The sequence below is a fragment of the Monodelphis domestica genome, chromosome 3 (genome assembly GCF_027887165.1).
Source record: "Monodelphis domestica isolate mMonDom1 chromosome 3, mMonDom1.pri, whole genome shotgun sequence".
Lineage (NCBI taxonomy): Eukaryota > Metazoa > Chordata > Mammalia > Didelphimorphia > Didelphidae > Monodelphis > Monodelphis domestica.
The window spans coordinates 442334089-442350928 of record NC_077229.1 but is presented as its reverse complement, the minus strand read 5'-3'; the positions used below and the strand labels follow the sequence as shown (position 1 = coordinate 442350928).

Genomic DNA, 16840 nt, shown 5'->3' with positions numbered 1-16840 from the left:
CTAAAAAACAAAAATAGCAGATGGCTACTTGAAGGCTCAGGGTATAAGGCAAGAAGAGCTCCATGAACATTTAAGACCTGTCAACAAAAAAGAAAGCTTACATGTGTCCTGGGAGTTACACTTTCTCTCTCTCTCTCAAAATAAATATGGAAGCCAAGTCCCATTCCCCACCTCAAGATATATCTCTTTCTCTCCCTCTCTCCCTCTTTCATGCAGAAGGCATCTATTATTTATAACTATTATTCATCAGGTTAAAAGGTCTGATAAACTGTCCTGTCCATTTTTTAAAACCAAGCAGCATTTCTTCTAAGAATACCCACCTAAAGTCAGGAAGCAAAAGACAATAAAATACTCACGAGAGGCGATGCCACCTCTTACAAATCCCAGAGGCTCTTACAAGGTCAGGCAGAGATAAATATGAGAAGATGCTGAGGAGCAATTCGTCCGGAAGCATATCCCAGGAAATTCCTTTAATAAAACAAAACCAGACCTGGTTTGTTTCCCCCAAATCCCTTTATTTGAGCACATAGGTAGTACAAACTATTACATTCTTTTTGTGTACTTTAAAAAATGGCCATAGGGATGTAGTTATCCAAACTTTCCTGGTGGGTCTGGGCTGTGCCTCAGAGATGATGGTATTTATCTTAGGTAAGCTGGTGGATAAGATGTGCCTTAGGCATGTATATAGAAACACACAAACATCTTCAGCACCGAAAATGATCTGTGACTTTTATCCACGTGGGTCTGGGAAGTTTTATGGGCTGTTGTCCTCTCTACAACAACAAAAATTCACCATTTACTGGATGAAAGCCTTAAGGTTTGGTGAGGCTGGTCTTTGGGTCAGTCTCTTTACTAGATATCTCATTATGAAGTTTCTCCAGCCTGATATGACATGCCAAGGACTTCGTGGATCAAAAGCTGCCTGAGGGTAGGGACCATCTCTTGCCTTTCTTTACTAGGAGCTTAATTAATGCTTGCTGACTGCTTGTTGACATTCCACTGGCACAGATTTCAAGAACCCAATAATAACACAACATGACAAAGTGGCTCAGTAGGGCTTCCCAGTGGAGGAACTGGAAGCTAACCTATAGAAACATTTTGTCTAGAAATTCCTCCAAATAATTCTAAGGCAAAGTACTCCCTCCACTGAGGCAGATCAAAACCTTCCTTCTACACATATTCTGTCCACAACCCCTTCAAGAATGTTTCTCTTGGGTGAATACTTTGATGGTGCCATGGTAGTCATTTTATGCCTCGTCACAGGAATAAAAAAATATTTGGAGGTAGGCTGGGGTTTGGGAGAGGGTAGCAAATGATACCTCCTTCTGGTTAAAGATCACACAATCTTGCTGGGGAGATTAGAAAGCAGACTGGGTAGGTAGGTGGTGAAGTGGATAGAGCACTGGGCCTAGAGTCAGGAAGACTCATCTTCCCGAGTTCAAATCTGGCCTCAGACATTTACTAGTTGGGTGACTCTGGGCAAGTTACTTAACCTTGTTTGCTTTGGTTTCCTCATCTGTAAAATGAGCTGGAAATGGCACACTATTGCAATATCTTTGCAAAGAAAACTCCATATGGAGTCATGAAGAGACAATAACTGAAATAACTAAACAAGAACATTCGGAGACTAGAGAATCTTTAAAATGAAAAATGACCAAACAAAAAAACCTTCTACAATACAATTTCAACGGCATTCAACTTTTTTTTTTTCAAAGATAAGTTCTTGTTTGTTGTGGAACTCTGATGAGAAATAAACTTGATTTTGTTAATACAACATAATCTATTTGGGGGTAGATTAAGTAGTTGTTTTTTTTTTTTGCAGTGATTTACACTGCAGACACAAACAACTGAAATATTCAGAGATAATACAGAGATTTATATAACATTTTATGGTTAAATGGGCATAACCTATGTATTTCTGTCTTGTACTCCCATTCTTTTCTCCCATGCTGCCTACCTCATGGGTTTAAACATACTGGTGCTGATCAGCAATGGTGATTCATGAGATACTTGGGTGTTGTGTATATGTGTATAAAATACATAAGATAAGCACTTTATAAGTCTTATAATTTACATAAATTGTTAGGTAAAAACTCTTTATGTGTGGGTGTTGGATGTTGATCTGACTGGCAAAGTAACTCCATGACATCAGTAATCAAAATACTCTTATTTCCATTTTATAGAGGAAATTAATGCTTTAGGAAGCCAAGGATCACATAGCCAGTGAGTGACCAGGCTGGAATTCATGCTCAGCCCGAGATTCAAATTCCAGTGTTCCTTCTTCTCCCCTATGCTGACTTCCAGTTATAGGGAGTAGATTTTAAGATGTTAAAATCTTAAACTTCCAAGGCTCCTCTGGAATGATGATATTAGGATGTTTCACAAAAATATGCTCCTTATAAGCAAATAGAAACATAAGACATTTTTCTGCTTTTATTGGTTCTTGCTCCCCAAAGTATCTGATAAACAGCTTCATTCTTGGGTATGTGATAAGGGATGGAAAGTTTTGCAAATTGCAAACTGTACTTCCTTTATCACAGGTAGAAGTTGCAAATTTCACTGTTACAGTCTTACTGGAATTTGTGTTTGCTGCTTAGAATATATGCATAGCGACAACCTCCAGTTTCAAATCTGCTGCAAAACTTTTTTGACCAGGCTCTCAAGAATTTTGATCTGGTGGCAAATTCTCTATTAAGTCAGAATACCTCTAGAATAACCGAGTTTTAAGAGTTGAAAAGGAATTCAGAATTTATCTAAGCCCTCCTATACCTAACTACAAATTCCAACCCTTTCCCCCCAAAACATCTCTGGAAAGTGGTCACTAGACCCAGTTTAAAGAGGGCAAAGGACAAAGAAGTCACTATCTCTAGAAGGAAGTCTGTTCCATTTGATTACACAGAAAGTTTCAACCTCCATGCTATATTTCCCTTTATCCTTCTACAAAGATAAGAAAGAATTGTTCTGGGTACATCATACTCCACCTGTGTCTGCACTGGCTGTTCTTTGGGCCTGGAAAGCTTTCTCCTCTCCACCTGCTAAAATACCTAGCTTCCTTCAAGAATCAGCTCAAACTCTAGCTTCTACAGGATGCATTTCTTGGTCCCTCCAACTACCAGAACCTTCTGCTCTAAGCTTGCCTTCCATCTTATTTTGTAGGCATTTTGTATGTGTCTTAATTATTCCCTTGCATTTAGGGCAAGGACTATTTATTCTTTGTCACCAGTCCTTACTTAGCACAGTATAAATACTTAATACCTGTTGACTGATTTATAGGAGGGAAAGAAGCATGTCTTAGAATGATGAAAAATTGCCTATGCTGATTAATATAAAAGGAAACTTAAATACTCATATTTACTTAAGAGGCAAAACTTAATTTCAAGTTTATGACCATCAACCCCTAGGCTTATAGATTACTTGTTGAGAAAAGGGCCATCAGCTATTTTTCTGTTCTACCTGAACCAGGTTTTTAAAGAGCATTCAGAAGTCTAGTTAATTTCCCAAGCATAAAGATTGACCCAGATTCAAATAAAAAAGGCACAAGACTATCAAGTGATGTGAGCATGGGGGAGGTCACCTTCTCTTCTCTGGGGCATCTTTAAAATGTTTGGTCTAAACAACCTTGCAAAACCTCTCCTGGCTTTCATTGTCTAGAAAGGAATAAAATGTTAAGGCCAATCAGAGATTTATGCTTTGGGGTTTTCTTCCTCAGGCAAAGCCAATTCTCTTTGCAGGTTAAGCAAAATAGTGTCTTTTCTTGATCTTATATCCCAGGGATATGAATCCTTAGGGTCTAGCAGTGGTAAGTGGGCACTGGTCCACATACCCCCATGTTTCTATTAAAAGATCCCTTGAAATGACCCAAGTCTGACATTAAGAATTGTGGGAGTAGAAACACAGAAGAAAAACATTTGCCTGATCACATGGTTTGATAGGGATATGATTGGGGATGTAGATTCTAAATGATCACTCTATTGCAAATATTAGTAATATGGATATCAATGACACATGTAAAATCCAGTGGAATTGCTTGTTGGCTACAGGAGGGGAAGTGGGAGGAAGGGAGGGAAAGAACATGAATCATGTGACCATGGAAAAATATTCTAAATTAATTAAATTTAAAAAAAGAAAGAAATGAAATGACCCAAGGCTGGATTCAGCATCAGCACTGCTTGGGTTGAAGTCCCAACTCTTACACTTGGCAAATCACTTCATTGCTTGAGATCTGTTTTCTCATCCGTAAAACGAGGGAATTAGATTGGTCCAAAATGTTTACTGGCTCCCTACCACACTCCTAGATGGGAATTTAATGCCCTCCACAATCTGGCTCCTCTCCACCTTTCCCACTTTCCCTCCCTTTCTGGTCAAACTGAACTGGAGGGAAGGGAACAGTCTGGAGAGAGCTCCATTCTACCAAAGGCCCAAATCCTGGGAAGTCTGAATAACCACAGCTCATGGGTCGGCCAACCTTACAGACAATTGGTGTCTATTACCTTGTGCTCATCCCTGTTTAAAAGAGCTGGGTGTATAATTAGGATTATGAACATCTGTAGATGAAATAAGCTCTTTCTCAAACATATATGACTCTACTTCTCTCCCTCACCCAAAGGGAACATCCCACACAACTCACTGAAGATCAGTGAGAGCTTGTCTTGGTAGGGGGCTTATCTTTTTCTGAACGTGTAGTTTTTTGCTTTTTGTTAAACCCATATAGGGCTGATACTAAGTATAGGTTCCAAGGCAGAAGAGCCATAAGGGCTAGGCAATTGGGGTTAAGTGTCTTGTCCAGGGTAGTGTCTATGAACCTTCCATGTCCAGGTCTGACTCTATCCACTGAGCCACCTTGCTGCCCTATAAAAGGAGTTTTTATTTCACTAAAATAGAGATGAGAAGCACGTTGGCTCAGGAGTGCTAGGATTTGGGTTCAAATGCCTCTTCTAATGCTGACAACTAGTGTGACATTGGGCAAGTCCCTTCATCTCTCTTGAGTCTTGGTTTCCTTAACTAATAAAATGGGGGAGTTAAACTAGATAATGCCTGAGGTTCCTTCTAGCACTAGGTTTTAAATCATTTCACATGGGACATCTGTGGAATTCCAAGTGACTTGGCTTCTTTAAACAAGGTAATGACTTGGCCCTGGGCTATTTTCAACAGGTAAAGAAACATATGGAGCAATTGGTAACACCTCCCTCTGCAGGGCCAACCTGTATGAGCTTCCTCATCATTAATGAGGAATAGAATGGAATGGAATGGAATGTGTTTCCTCTTATTCATCTATGAACTCATCCACAGAAAAACTACCTGTTATGATGACCCAGTAGTGCCTTTTTAAAAGGTTCCTTATGATGGAATACTACTGTGCAATAAGGAACAATAAACTGCTTGATTTCCATACGAGCTGGAAAGACCTCCATAAACTGATGCAGAGCAAAATGAGCAGAACCAGGAGAACATTCTACACAGAAACAGAAACATTGTGGGACAATCATATGTAATAGACTTTGCTACTGAGAGCAATGCAATGATCCAGTACAATTCTGAGGGACTCATGATAAAAAACGCTATCCACATCGAGACAAAGAACTGTGGGAGTAGAAACACAGAAGAAAACATTTGATTTTTTACTTTTTTATGTGGTTATGTATTGGATGTGGGGTTTTAAAAGATCATTACAAAAATGATTATTATGGAAATAGATATTGAGTGATATCACATGTAAAACCCAGTGGAACTGCTTGTTGGCTCTGGGAAGCGGGAGGGAAAGAATATGAATCATGAAACCATGGAAAAATACTTAGATAAAAATAAAATAATAAAAGATTTTTTAAAAATAGTGTTCCTTGGTAGTTCTTCTCAGGAGCCACTGAGTTCAGGAAAGGAAGGGAAGAAAGGAAAAGAAGAATGGAGGGAGGGAGGAAGCATTTTTTAAGTAGCTGTTATGTGCCAGGTGAGTTAGTTAGGTCATACACTGGATAGAGGGCTGGAGTCAGGAAGACCTGAGTAAGTATCTGGCCTCAGACACTTCCTAGCTGTGTGAACCTGGATAAATTGGTTTAAACTTGTTTGACTCGATTTTATCTGTAAAATGAGCTGAAAAAGGAACTTGCAAACAAGAAAACTCCAAATGGGGTCACAAAGAGTCGGTCAGGAGTGAACAACAAAGTAATGTCTTCGAGTATTTGAAAGATGGTCACATGGAAGAACTACTGTTTAATTCCAGTGTCTTCCCCCTCTTAATTTTTTCCACTTTATCCTGTATTTAGCTTGTTTGTACATTATTTGTTTGCTTATTATCTGCTCCATTCAATTGGGAGGTCCTTGAGGCAAGGGAATATCTTTTGTCTCTTGCATCCCTAGTCCTCCAGCACAGTGCCTGGCACGCAATAAGTGCTGAATGACTGTATCTTAAATGACAGTTTTATCTGGCTAGAGGCTAGTATTAGGGCAATGGATGAAAGATTTGGGCTTTGTAGATGAAGAAACTTCCTAAGGATTAGATTACTCAAAAGCAGATTGGGTTGCCTTCTTGGGTAAGGAGCTCTCCATCTCTTGAGCCCACAGGATAATATATTTAATGATATAAACAGTTTCTATTCAAACCTCCTCCTTTTACAGATGAGGAAACTGAGACACAAGAGAGCTGAGGGGATTCACTCCAAGTATTAAGTGGCAGAGCCTGAATTCTAAACCAGGTTGTCTTGACTCCAAATGCAGGTCTCTTTCAATGAACAATGTGCTATGGTAGCACAAGGCTAAAAGGTTAAATGTTGAGGATCCTCTTGAAAGAGGACCCATTTGAGCCCTTGGATCTCTTCCAATGAAAGAGATTCTAATTCTAAGATTTTTGTGACTCTTGGTTCTTGGAATGCTATGCTATCATCCCTATCACTCCCTCTTCCCTCATTCCACCATTTCTGTTCTCCTAAGGAAGTACCCACAGTGATGCCAGAGATCCTTGAAGTGCTTACAAAATGCTTCCCCATCCATCATGCATCATCCCTGCTCCTCATCTTTCCATATTAATTCTCTCATACATCATCTCTTTTGGTCCTTTTCCTCTTCCACCACCTCTGGAAAACAACCAAGGAAGAAGACAAAATGAGAAATTGTCACTTTTCAACTTTCCTGTTCTAATATTTTCACTTACCAGGACGTTCCTTCTTTGGGAAGCAGCTTAGCAAGGGAGTGCTAGACCTGGGTTTCCATTCCATCCCCAACACTACTACCTATCTGACCATTTATAAAACACTCAAAACACGCTGAGCCTCAGGTTCGTCATTTGCAAAATAAGGATAATAGTACCTATACAGTATCTCCCTCTTAAGGTTATTGAGAAATTCTTAGTGAAGTGTCTGATATTACTTATTATATGTAATCATTTTTTTTGGAAGGAAAATCATTAAAAATAATTTAATTAATACTCTAAATATAGGATTATTATTGTAGGCTTTCTCCTGAAGGAAAAAAAAAACAGACAAAACAATTCTCCAGACTTCCATTTTTGTTTAGAGGCTAGAGAGCAGATCACTAACAAACAAAAAGAGGTTCATAATCCAACTGGCCCGTAACACATGCCTTTGTAATACTGGCTGAGCTCTGACCTCAATTCTTCTCTGATATCCATCACCTATGAACGAACACAGAGCTCAAGGAGATTGCTCTGAACTAGAATCCTAGGCCTCTTGGGGTCTGCACCACTCATTCAGCACTTGTATTTTCACATATCTTGTTGCCCCCCAATTAGATTTGATACTTGAAGAGTATTCCATTCAACAATCTTCATTAAAGGCCTTACTTACCTTGATAAGCCCTGGGGGAACAAGGTTAAGAAAAGGGGATCAGGGAGTGGGAGTAGGAAAGATCAGCGAAGACCTCCAGGAAAAGGTAGCATTTGAGTTGCAAGGTAATAAAAACCAAAAAGTTGTGAGGAACAGATAAAAGGAGGATGTGAGAGCATACCAGTCTCAGGGAACATGGGCTATGTGTGTGGTGTATGTGCACACAAGGGGGAAATTTGACTGGAGCAAAGTGCAAGTTCCATTCTTGGAATAGGAGAGTGGGGTCTTCAATGCACGAGGAAGGAGTTTGTACTTTGATTCCTCATCTAGGGAAGATTCATTTGGAAATAATATGAAAGATAAGAGGATAAACTTTTCGGAAGCTACTTCGACAAACCACTGGGGGGGACAATTTCTTCTTTGATGTCTATGGGAACTGAGGGAAGGGATTAGATGACAGGGATAATTTGGGGACAGTACCTTGGAAACATACAACGATTTAATTGTCTAATTATTTTAGTCATGTTCGACTGTGACCCTATCTGGGGTTTTCTTGGCAAAGATACTGGAGTGTTTCCCATTTCCTTCTCCAGTTCATTTTATAGATCCCTGAGGCTCAGGGATAATATTAAGGGACTTGCACAGGGGTGAAATCTGAACCTAGCCCAAGACTCTTTACTGTACCATGTTGCCTCCTGTCCTCCTCGTTCCTGTTTTAATTATGCTGCTTTCCTTTCTTTAAATCTCAGCCCCCAAATAAAGGTGTGTATAAGACATTCCCATTTCTTAATTCTAGCAATCCATATAACCCTAATCCTTGCCTGGCTTCTGCTTCCTGCGCCTGATCTTACTTTCATTACTAGGATGAATACTAGCTAGTTAAAAAGCTCATACTTGTTGACTTATTAGCTATGTGGGCTAAGGAAGAGTAAAAAAAAAATGCAGACATTTTGAATGTGGGAGACAAAACAGAAATTGGCACCTTTGACAGAAATAACAAAGCCAGAGGTTTCAAAGTGAAAGGTTAAATTGAAAAGGTAGAGGAGGGAAAGCAGAACAGTTCCATGCAGGAACACAGCAGATGGGGGAACAGAATGGCTGGAGCAAGGGACAAATTGGATTTCCGGTGCTGGTAGAAGATCCAAGTAGAGATGTTCTCCAAAAAGCTGACATTCAAAAGGGAGGCCAGGGCTGGAGATTGTGATCTGGATGGGAGTCCTACAAGAAGTTCTAAGGGGAATAGATCACTAAGGGAGAGTATAGACGGGGCAGCTAGGCCCAGAATCCTGATTAATATCAACCAGAGGGGTTGAGGAAGCGCTTCCAGGAGTGAATTTGGGAAAAGTTAAAGTCATTGTTTTTGGTAATTAGGAGGTCAATGGGAACCTCTGAAAGTAGTTTCAAAAGAAAAGAGGAGAGACAGCAAGGAGAGGCCTGGTAAGAAATAGAATCCTTTGAGTGAGGATTACTTTTGGCAAGGGAAAGAAATGGAGCAAGAGGTTAAGGGAAAGCTTTTTTAGGGTTTTGTTTGGTTGTTGTTTAGTCATGTGAGCTTCTCCCTGAACCTGACCATGGTATTTGGACCAATATCAGTTGGGAGTTTACCTCAGTTTGCCTACCAATTATAGCTGGTTTAGAGTTAGAGAACACAATACCACCCAGTCCAACCAACTAGAAAAATTAAGTGGTTGCTTAGGTAGCACAGTTTGACCATGCATTTCAGACAGTGGTGGCTGAACAGCGTGCACCCCAAAACACTGGTAGAAATGAATAGAAAGGCAGACACCAAGAGAAGAATGCCCCAGAAAAGGTTATCTACAAGCCACCCCCCCCCCCACTTCCCTCTATTTCTGCTAGAATACATACTTAGCTTCTTGCACCAGGGGAGTAAATAAATAGGGGTCCTAGTTTATCTAGCACAAAGTAGTTCAGTAGTCCTTTTGTCTGACTCTTCAGTGACTCAATTTAGGGTTTTCTTGACCAAGAAAGATACTAGAGTGGATTGCCATTTCTTTCCCCAGCTCTTTTTACAGATGAGGAGCTGAGGCAAATAGAATTAAGTGACTTGCCCAGGGTCACAAAGCCAGGAAGTATGAGGGCTGTATTTGAACAGAAGAAAAGTGTCTGAGACATTAGGTGAGGCATTCAATAAACTGTCCCATTAAGAATTATAAAGCCTCATGTCCTAGGGGAGTAAGTATGTGGGATCCTAAATGGGCCATTTAGCTTGTAGCAATTCAGTCCTTTGGCCCCACACTTCAAGGAACTCACTTGGTGTTTTCTTGGCAAAGATTCTGGAGTGCTTTGTCACTTCCTTCTACAGCTCATTTTACAGATGAAGAAATGGAGGTCAAGAGGGTTAAAGTGACTCTAGGCTAGGCACTCATATCACCAGAGGAGAGGAGTAAATCCAGCTTCCATAATGGCCCAATCTAGCACACAGTGCCAATCTAATAATCAATAATTGTCTAATGACAAATGCCAACTATGAGAAAAGGTCTAGGTGTAGGTACAGGGCAGTAATATATATTATAAACCAAAGCATGAAACTCATCTTACAAGCCCTTTTCCATCATAATTTATGCATTCATTTCTGCCTGTCCAAAGTCCATAGTTTGATCTAGTGAAAAGGCAGGAATGTGAAATTACCAAATATATCCTCAAATAAATCATGACCAGAATACATATTTCATATGTTCCTGGACAAGACTATATGACACTAGTTAAAGCAATTTTTATTTTGTTTGGATTGTCAGTTTAGGAAACTAATAGTGAGGAACAACCTTCAACCAATAGAAGTTTTAAAGTACTGTGACTAGCCAGAGGTTATAAAGTATATGTTATAATGGAACCCAAACTCCTGGCTCTCTAACTCAGTTTCCACTATAACAAATAATTAAATGATTCTCAATATTAGGATCTGAAAATATATCTGGAAAGTGAGCTGAATTTAGAATCTGAAGACCTGGGTTCAAGCCCTGATTCTATTGCGTTGAGGCCTCATCTTGAATAAGGCTTCAGTTTCCTCATTTGTGAAAAGAAGCAGGGGAAGGGGGGGGCGGGGCGGAATGGACTTGATGTACTACTTCCATCTCTATGACTTGCTGCTTAGTAAGCAGCCCTAAAGTCTTTCCATTACCTCTTGGAACAATTTTGCAGTAAAAAGGGGACCTTTCAGTTATTTATGGACTTTTATCTCTGCCCCAGAACATACCTGAACCGTTCTCTCTGGACTGCCTCGGCCGCCGAGCAATGACAAAGTCCTTTTCCTTCGCTTTCACCTTCTGTTTTTTTGGAGCAGGGCCTTGGGTTAAGAGCAGCTCCTGGGGGATGTTTTCACTGTCCACTTTTTCCTTCTCCAGAACTGCAACCCCCATTCCCGAAAGCAAATCTGAAGTCTTGTTAAGATCCCATCCCCATGTGAAGGTGATATTAACATTGCGGCTCAAATCGGGAATTTCCTGGAGGTGTTTCCTGCAGGAAATAGACAAATTGCATCCTCACAGCCTTCATTAGCATCTCCCAATACGAAAGCATCCAAGCCAATCCATCCAAGCCAACCCCCCCCAAACAAACCTAAGGACTCTAAAGCCACTATTGTATGTAGATAATTCTGGTTATTTGGATCGAACAGGTGATTAGCTCTCCTAAGGGCGGGCGGGTGGGGGTGGGGCAATGGAGGGGGAAGGAGGCGAAAGCTGGCTACAAATGCATTTATCAAAAACGACTTTCCTCATTGCAGAAAAAGGGAACGGGTCATTCAGCTATTTCAAAACATTAATACCCATGCCCAGCCAGAGAGGCCAAATAAAATCTTCCAGCACCACGAGGCGATATATTCCTATCAACACACAATGACCCAAAGCAATTGAGAGGAGGTAGCTAAAAAGTAAAGATAATGAAATGCACGGCATTTACATTCTCCTCCTCCGTACATCCACCGTTCACATCGCTAAGGGTTTTGTTTACCTGGGCATGGTGAACTAGTCGGAGCAGAGTAAGGGTTAGTTTAAGTCCTTGCATTAATTGCTCAGCTTGCGATCTCCAGAATTCCCGCGTCCACGACTAGCAGCAGCAGCAGCAGCACCACCCCGCCCCGCAGTCCTATCCAGACCTAAGAGGGTAACGTTCCATTCAACCCGCGCGCGGAACCTTTTCTCTCTCCTGGTAGGCAGCCTCAGGGAAGGCGCGCTGCCTTCTGGGATTTGTAGTAACAGAACTACCAATCCCCTAGTCCTTTCTTCAGTAGAACCATCGGTCCGCATATGTCCCTTCTCTCCAGTTTTGCTATTTCTCGCGCGCTCCTACTTATCAATTCTCCTGCCCCCACCCCGCCTACAATAACCCAGAAGCCCTTGCGGGGCGGGACGCCGGCAGGGCTAGGGGAGAGCGGTGACGTATGCATGAGGAAGCGGAAGGGTAGGAAAGGGCCGGCCGAGAAATGTCACCGGCTTGAAGGCAGCCGGTGTTCCTCTGCTTCCTCGGCGCTACTGCTCCGTGTTCATCCCGAGACGGCGGGAGGCTCCGGCGCGTTCTCGTGGTCCTTCTGCCCGTTAGCCCGCGGAGCCCCAGGCGGGGACGGTGAGGCTGGGGCTCCGGGAAGGCGGAGAGGGCGACGACCGAGGCTGGGATGGCGAGCTCGGGGGCCCGCCGTGCCTGCTGAGGGGAACAGTCTCTCCGGTGAGTCGGAGGCAGCGGCTGACGGGGGCGCCTTGGCCCCGGGAGCTTCGCTGCCTCCCCCGGGGCGCTGGCCCGGACGTGGCCGCTGCGCGCCCCCGGGGGGGAATCTGGCTCGCGGGGAGGGGGCGGCTGTGGCTAAAGGTTCCCTCAGCATCGGGTGGGGGCGGGACCCAATTCCGGAGCGTGCCCCAAATAGCATCACGCCGCCGCCACCACCACGCTAGCTCCGGGGTTGGGGAGGCACCGGGCCCCAGAGCTCGCGGTCCAAGGGAGGGGATGGGAGAGAGGGGCATCAACCTTCTCTGCCAATTGCACTTGCCATCAAATTTGTCCCGGCCTCATCCGGCGGCCGCGACCCACAGAGCTGCGGGCTCCCGGGCCTAAGGCCGAGTCCTGGAGGGTGGTGAGGGGCCCGAAGCCGGCCTGCATTCCGCCGGGATGACTGTGCGCCGTCCTAGCCCTGGACAGTCCAAGTACCTGCGGCTTTGGGCGGATGCGCCCTGGAAATGGGTCGGGGAGGACGCTTTTTCAGCTCCCGTGTTAATGGAAAAGGTCTATAAAGGCGCTCCTTTCCCTCCCCCTACCTCTATGGGCGGACCTCTTTCTTGTAGTATTTACTGCCTGAGCTGTGGGTCTGTCTTCTGGTCCTTCGGAAAAATGGAAAGCTGAAAGAAATATCTGTTCGTAGAATTAAACTTCCTCGTTCCCAGATATTTGTTTGTTATTTATTTTATGTTTAGCCCTGCTCTTTATGGATGCATGGACTGATTGATGGATAACTAGATGGATGAATTTATGGATGGATGGTGGGGTGGGACTTACCTGATCCTTAAGGTTATAATGCTTGTTAACTGTGAAAATTGTTGTTGTTGTGGTAGGGAAACAGAAGGAGCTTGAACGATTTGTCAATCATAAGCAACAATATATATTTGTTGAATTTTGGCTTTTTTATTTTAAACTAGATAAAGAACACCAGATTCAGTCTACATCTGTATAGTTCACTAAATTATTACATTAAGCACATATTATATATGACTTAAGTGCATGTTAAGTAGAATACCTTTATTCTCTCTAGCAATTAACTTTGTTATGGAGAAACATTTTCTTCTGCTCCTTTTTTTAATGTGGTTTTGGGGAGCCAACAAAAGATTGACTTCTCTTTCTACACCCCATTCAGGAAAAACCATTTCAGGGAACAATTAAACATTAAAAATTCTTCAGGAAAAGTAAACTGGGGTCCAAGAAAACATATAGCCATATAAATGCAAATCGTTTTTTCTTTCTCCATTTCCTTTTCATTTTACAAATCATTGATTATTAAATAATTTATGTGTTCAGAAAATATGAAGATAAGGGAAGCTATCTGTAAAGGTTCGTTGCTGATCTATGTTATTATCCATCTTGATCCTGGTTTTCTTTTTACTACATGTAAACTAGTATTTTTTAAATCGAATTTATGTTTAGTGTAAGGTATAAAATTCTAAATTTATAAACTAGAAACAACTTTTACTCATCCAGTCCCATGTTTAGATTGTGAAACTTCTTTCGTTTAAGAGATATGCAGATATTCTGATTAGTAGATTATTCCCATTAGAAAACTTTTGGTTTAAAGATTTTGAATGACAGCCCTAAAGAACAGTCTGGAAATAGCAGAACAGGTGTTTTGCAATCAGCATTATTAGCATTTATTACACTGATATACCAGAATGCCTAATCTTGCTTAATGTGGGGTAATTTATTATTCATTATAATTAGTCCTGAACCATTTAAAAAATTTTTTTTCAATTTAAATTGTTGAAAGTGTTAAGGGGGCAGTTAGGTGACTCAGTGGATTGGTAGCCAGGTCTAGAGACAGGAGGTCCTAGGCTCAAATATGGCCGCAGACTCTTCCTATCTGTGTGACCCTGGGTAAGTCACTTACCCCTCATTGCCTAGCTCTTAATACTCTTTTGCCTTGCAACCAACATTGCCTTGGAACCAACAATTTTTTTTCTAAAATAGGAAGTAAGAATTTTAAGAAAAAGAAAGTGTTACTCAAAACCTTAATAACTTTTATCCATTCTAAACTTGGAGCCACCAGCCCATCTTCTGGTCTCCTCAAGTTTTAATTACTACTAACTTAGACTTAGCATTTTCTGAGTAATAAAGTTCCTTGATAAATTTTAGGGTTTAAAAAAAAATTCTCACTTCCATAAAACCTAATTTTTCATTTAGGCAGAGATATGAATCTTATTTCTATGACCAGGATTATTTAAAGATATTAATCATCTGGATGAGTAAGTTAATCATATGTTTTTTATATTTGATGCCATTTGAGCAGGGGTTTGCTGACCTCTTGGAAGCTTGAAATAGAATTCAATGTGATGGTAAATGAAACAAATATCTCAGTTGGACTTCATCCTACTGGAATATGTATAGTATAGGGTATTTTAGGGACAAAAATAAATAGTTACAGGGATACAATTGGCAGAGCACAGACATGATAGACTAAGAACTAGGGATAACCACAAATGAAATGAGTTATGGGAATATAGGTATTATAATAGTACAAAGAAAATCAAGTCTGATGAGAATTTATTTTAATAGAATTTAACACTGCTGCCAAGCCAAGATTGTGAAGTTAGTGGATAGAGAGAGCTGACCTTAGTCAGGCAAACCTGAGTTGGAATCCAACTGTCCAAATGCTGACAAATACTGATTGACCCTGGACAAGTCAACTTTACCTTTGAGTGCCCTAGGCATTTTCGTTTTTAGTGAAAGTTCTCTATAACAGTGAAATCACAGGTCCCAACCACTTCCCCTTCCCCCTATAAGCCAAGAACAAGGATACCATTCTATTATATTCTTTATAGTTTCTTACACTGAGGTAAAGTTAATTGATGTTCTTTGATTAGCATGTAGATAAATGCTAAGGTCAGTGACATATAGCCAGAAATTTTGGGTGCTTTAGCAAAAGTATGTATTCCAGAAAGAATTAATGGGTAGGACCTCCTTGGTTGATATTTATAACTAACTGAAGATTAATGTGCCTTATAGAGAACATGTTTAATTAAAATTGGCTTGCCTTGCCACTCTACTTTACCTACACATGGTGTCCATTTTATAATAGCCACATAAGCAGTTAATCCTCAATCAACTCAGGAACTTTTAATATTTCCTGAAAGTTTAGTAGTGTTCTTAGGCAATCTAAATTCTACTAATCTGTAGAACATTCTAGCTTCTATATAACTACTTTATCTTTTTTTGTAATCATTTTGGTTTGGCCTCTTGAGATGTCTTTAGCTTTTAGGCCCCAGCTAATGTGCTTTTTAAATGAGTTTTTTTTTTCATTCATTTTTAAAATGAGTTGCTCAGTTGATAGATTAAACAAAAGTGGATTATTTAATGTTTATCTTGAAGTATATGAAGAGTTTTCAGGCAAAGGTTACTGATCAATTTGTTTTAGTTTTTTATCCTAGAAGATTGAACAAGAGAAATGGATTTAAATGGAAAAATTCTTTAGATCATTTTTGTTATAAAATGCTGTAGTTTTTTTCTTTATTAATCTTTCTCATTTCCCTTCTCTATTCCCATTGATCAAATTAAGGAAAGAAAAACCTAATAAAATAAAGCCTTCATTACAACAGCTGGAGTCCTTTAAAACAAATTCTTACTTTGTCTGAAACTGTATGTCTTTAATATTTTATTTATTCTGTCAGGAAGTAATGTTTAATTTTTTTTTTTGGACTTGCTTATCATTGTACCCATCAGATTTCTAAAAGCTTTCCAAAGTTGTTTTATTCTATTATTTTTATGTTGGGGAAAATTGTTTTCCTAATTCTTTTCTCTTTGTTCTGCATCATTTCATAGAGGTCTTAACAGTTTCTTCTAGAACTGTCCCATTTTAAAATTTCATCAAAATAATATTCTGTTACTTTCATATTCCACAATTTATTAAGCCATTGCAGAATGGTAGGACAGTTTTCAGTTTTTGGCTCCCAGAAATAGAGCTGCTATCAATATTTCTGTTCATTGACGTCCTTTTCCTCTTGCATTCCTTTGGAGCATAGGCTTAGTAATGATGTAGCTAGGTCAATAGGAATGCACATTTTCATAATTCGGGAACATAGTTTAAAATTACTTTACATAATGGCTGGACCAATTCACAGTTTCACTGACAGTGAACTAGTATACCTGATTTCCCATATCCCTTCCAGTGTTTTATTATTTTCCTCTTTTGTCATCTGCCAGGCTGATGGGCCAGCTTGAAACTTGTAGTTACATTAATTTGCATTTCTCTATTATTGATATAGAGCTTTTCCAAACCCCATGTAATCAGTGATAGGTTGGATTTCTTCTTTTGAAAACTACCTATTTGTATCCTTTGACTATTTACCTATTGAAGA

At 40.5% G+C, this 16840-nt stretch overlaps 2 protein-coding genes across 8 annotated transcripts in view; one reads left to right on the top strand and one right to left on the bottom strand.

Annotated features, from left to right (window-relative positions):
* The window catches only part of SKP2 (S-phase kinase associated protein 2), a 34256-nt gene extending 22138 nt beyond the window's left edge, over positions 1–12118 (bottom strand). For 2 of the 4 annotated variants that reach the window (XR_008917857.1, XM_001372891.4), the window contains exons 1-3: positions 11745–12118; positions 10990–11249; positions 357–468 (exon numbers count right to left, since the gene is read on the bottom strand). Coding sequence is in view for 2 of the 4 variants with exons in the window: in XM_001372891.4 (XP_001372928.1) it covers positions 357–468; positions 10990–11249; positions 11745–11752 (380 nt within the window). In the remaining 2 variants the exon portion in view is untranslated. Of the gene's footprint in view, positions 1–356; positions 469–6965; positions 7068–10989; positions 11250–11744 lie in introns of those variants that run through there. The other 2 variants (XM_007487454.2, XM_056824549.1) reach the window with 2 other exon arrangements.
* A 100-nt stretch (positions 12119–12218) lies between these two features.
* The window catches only part of LMBRD2 (LMBR1 domain containing 2), a 59030-nt gene continuing 54408 nt past the window's right edge, over positions 12219–16840 (top strand). For 2 of the 4 annotated variants that reach the window (XM_056824547.1, XM_001365224.4), the window contains exon 1: positions 12219–12356. The gene's annotated coding sequence lies outside the window, so the exon portion shown is untranslated. Of the gene's footprint in view, positions 12456–16840 lie in introns of all 4 variants that reach the window. The other 2 variants (XM_007487453.3, XM_007487452.3) reach the window with 1 other exon arrangement.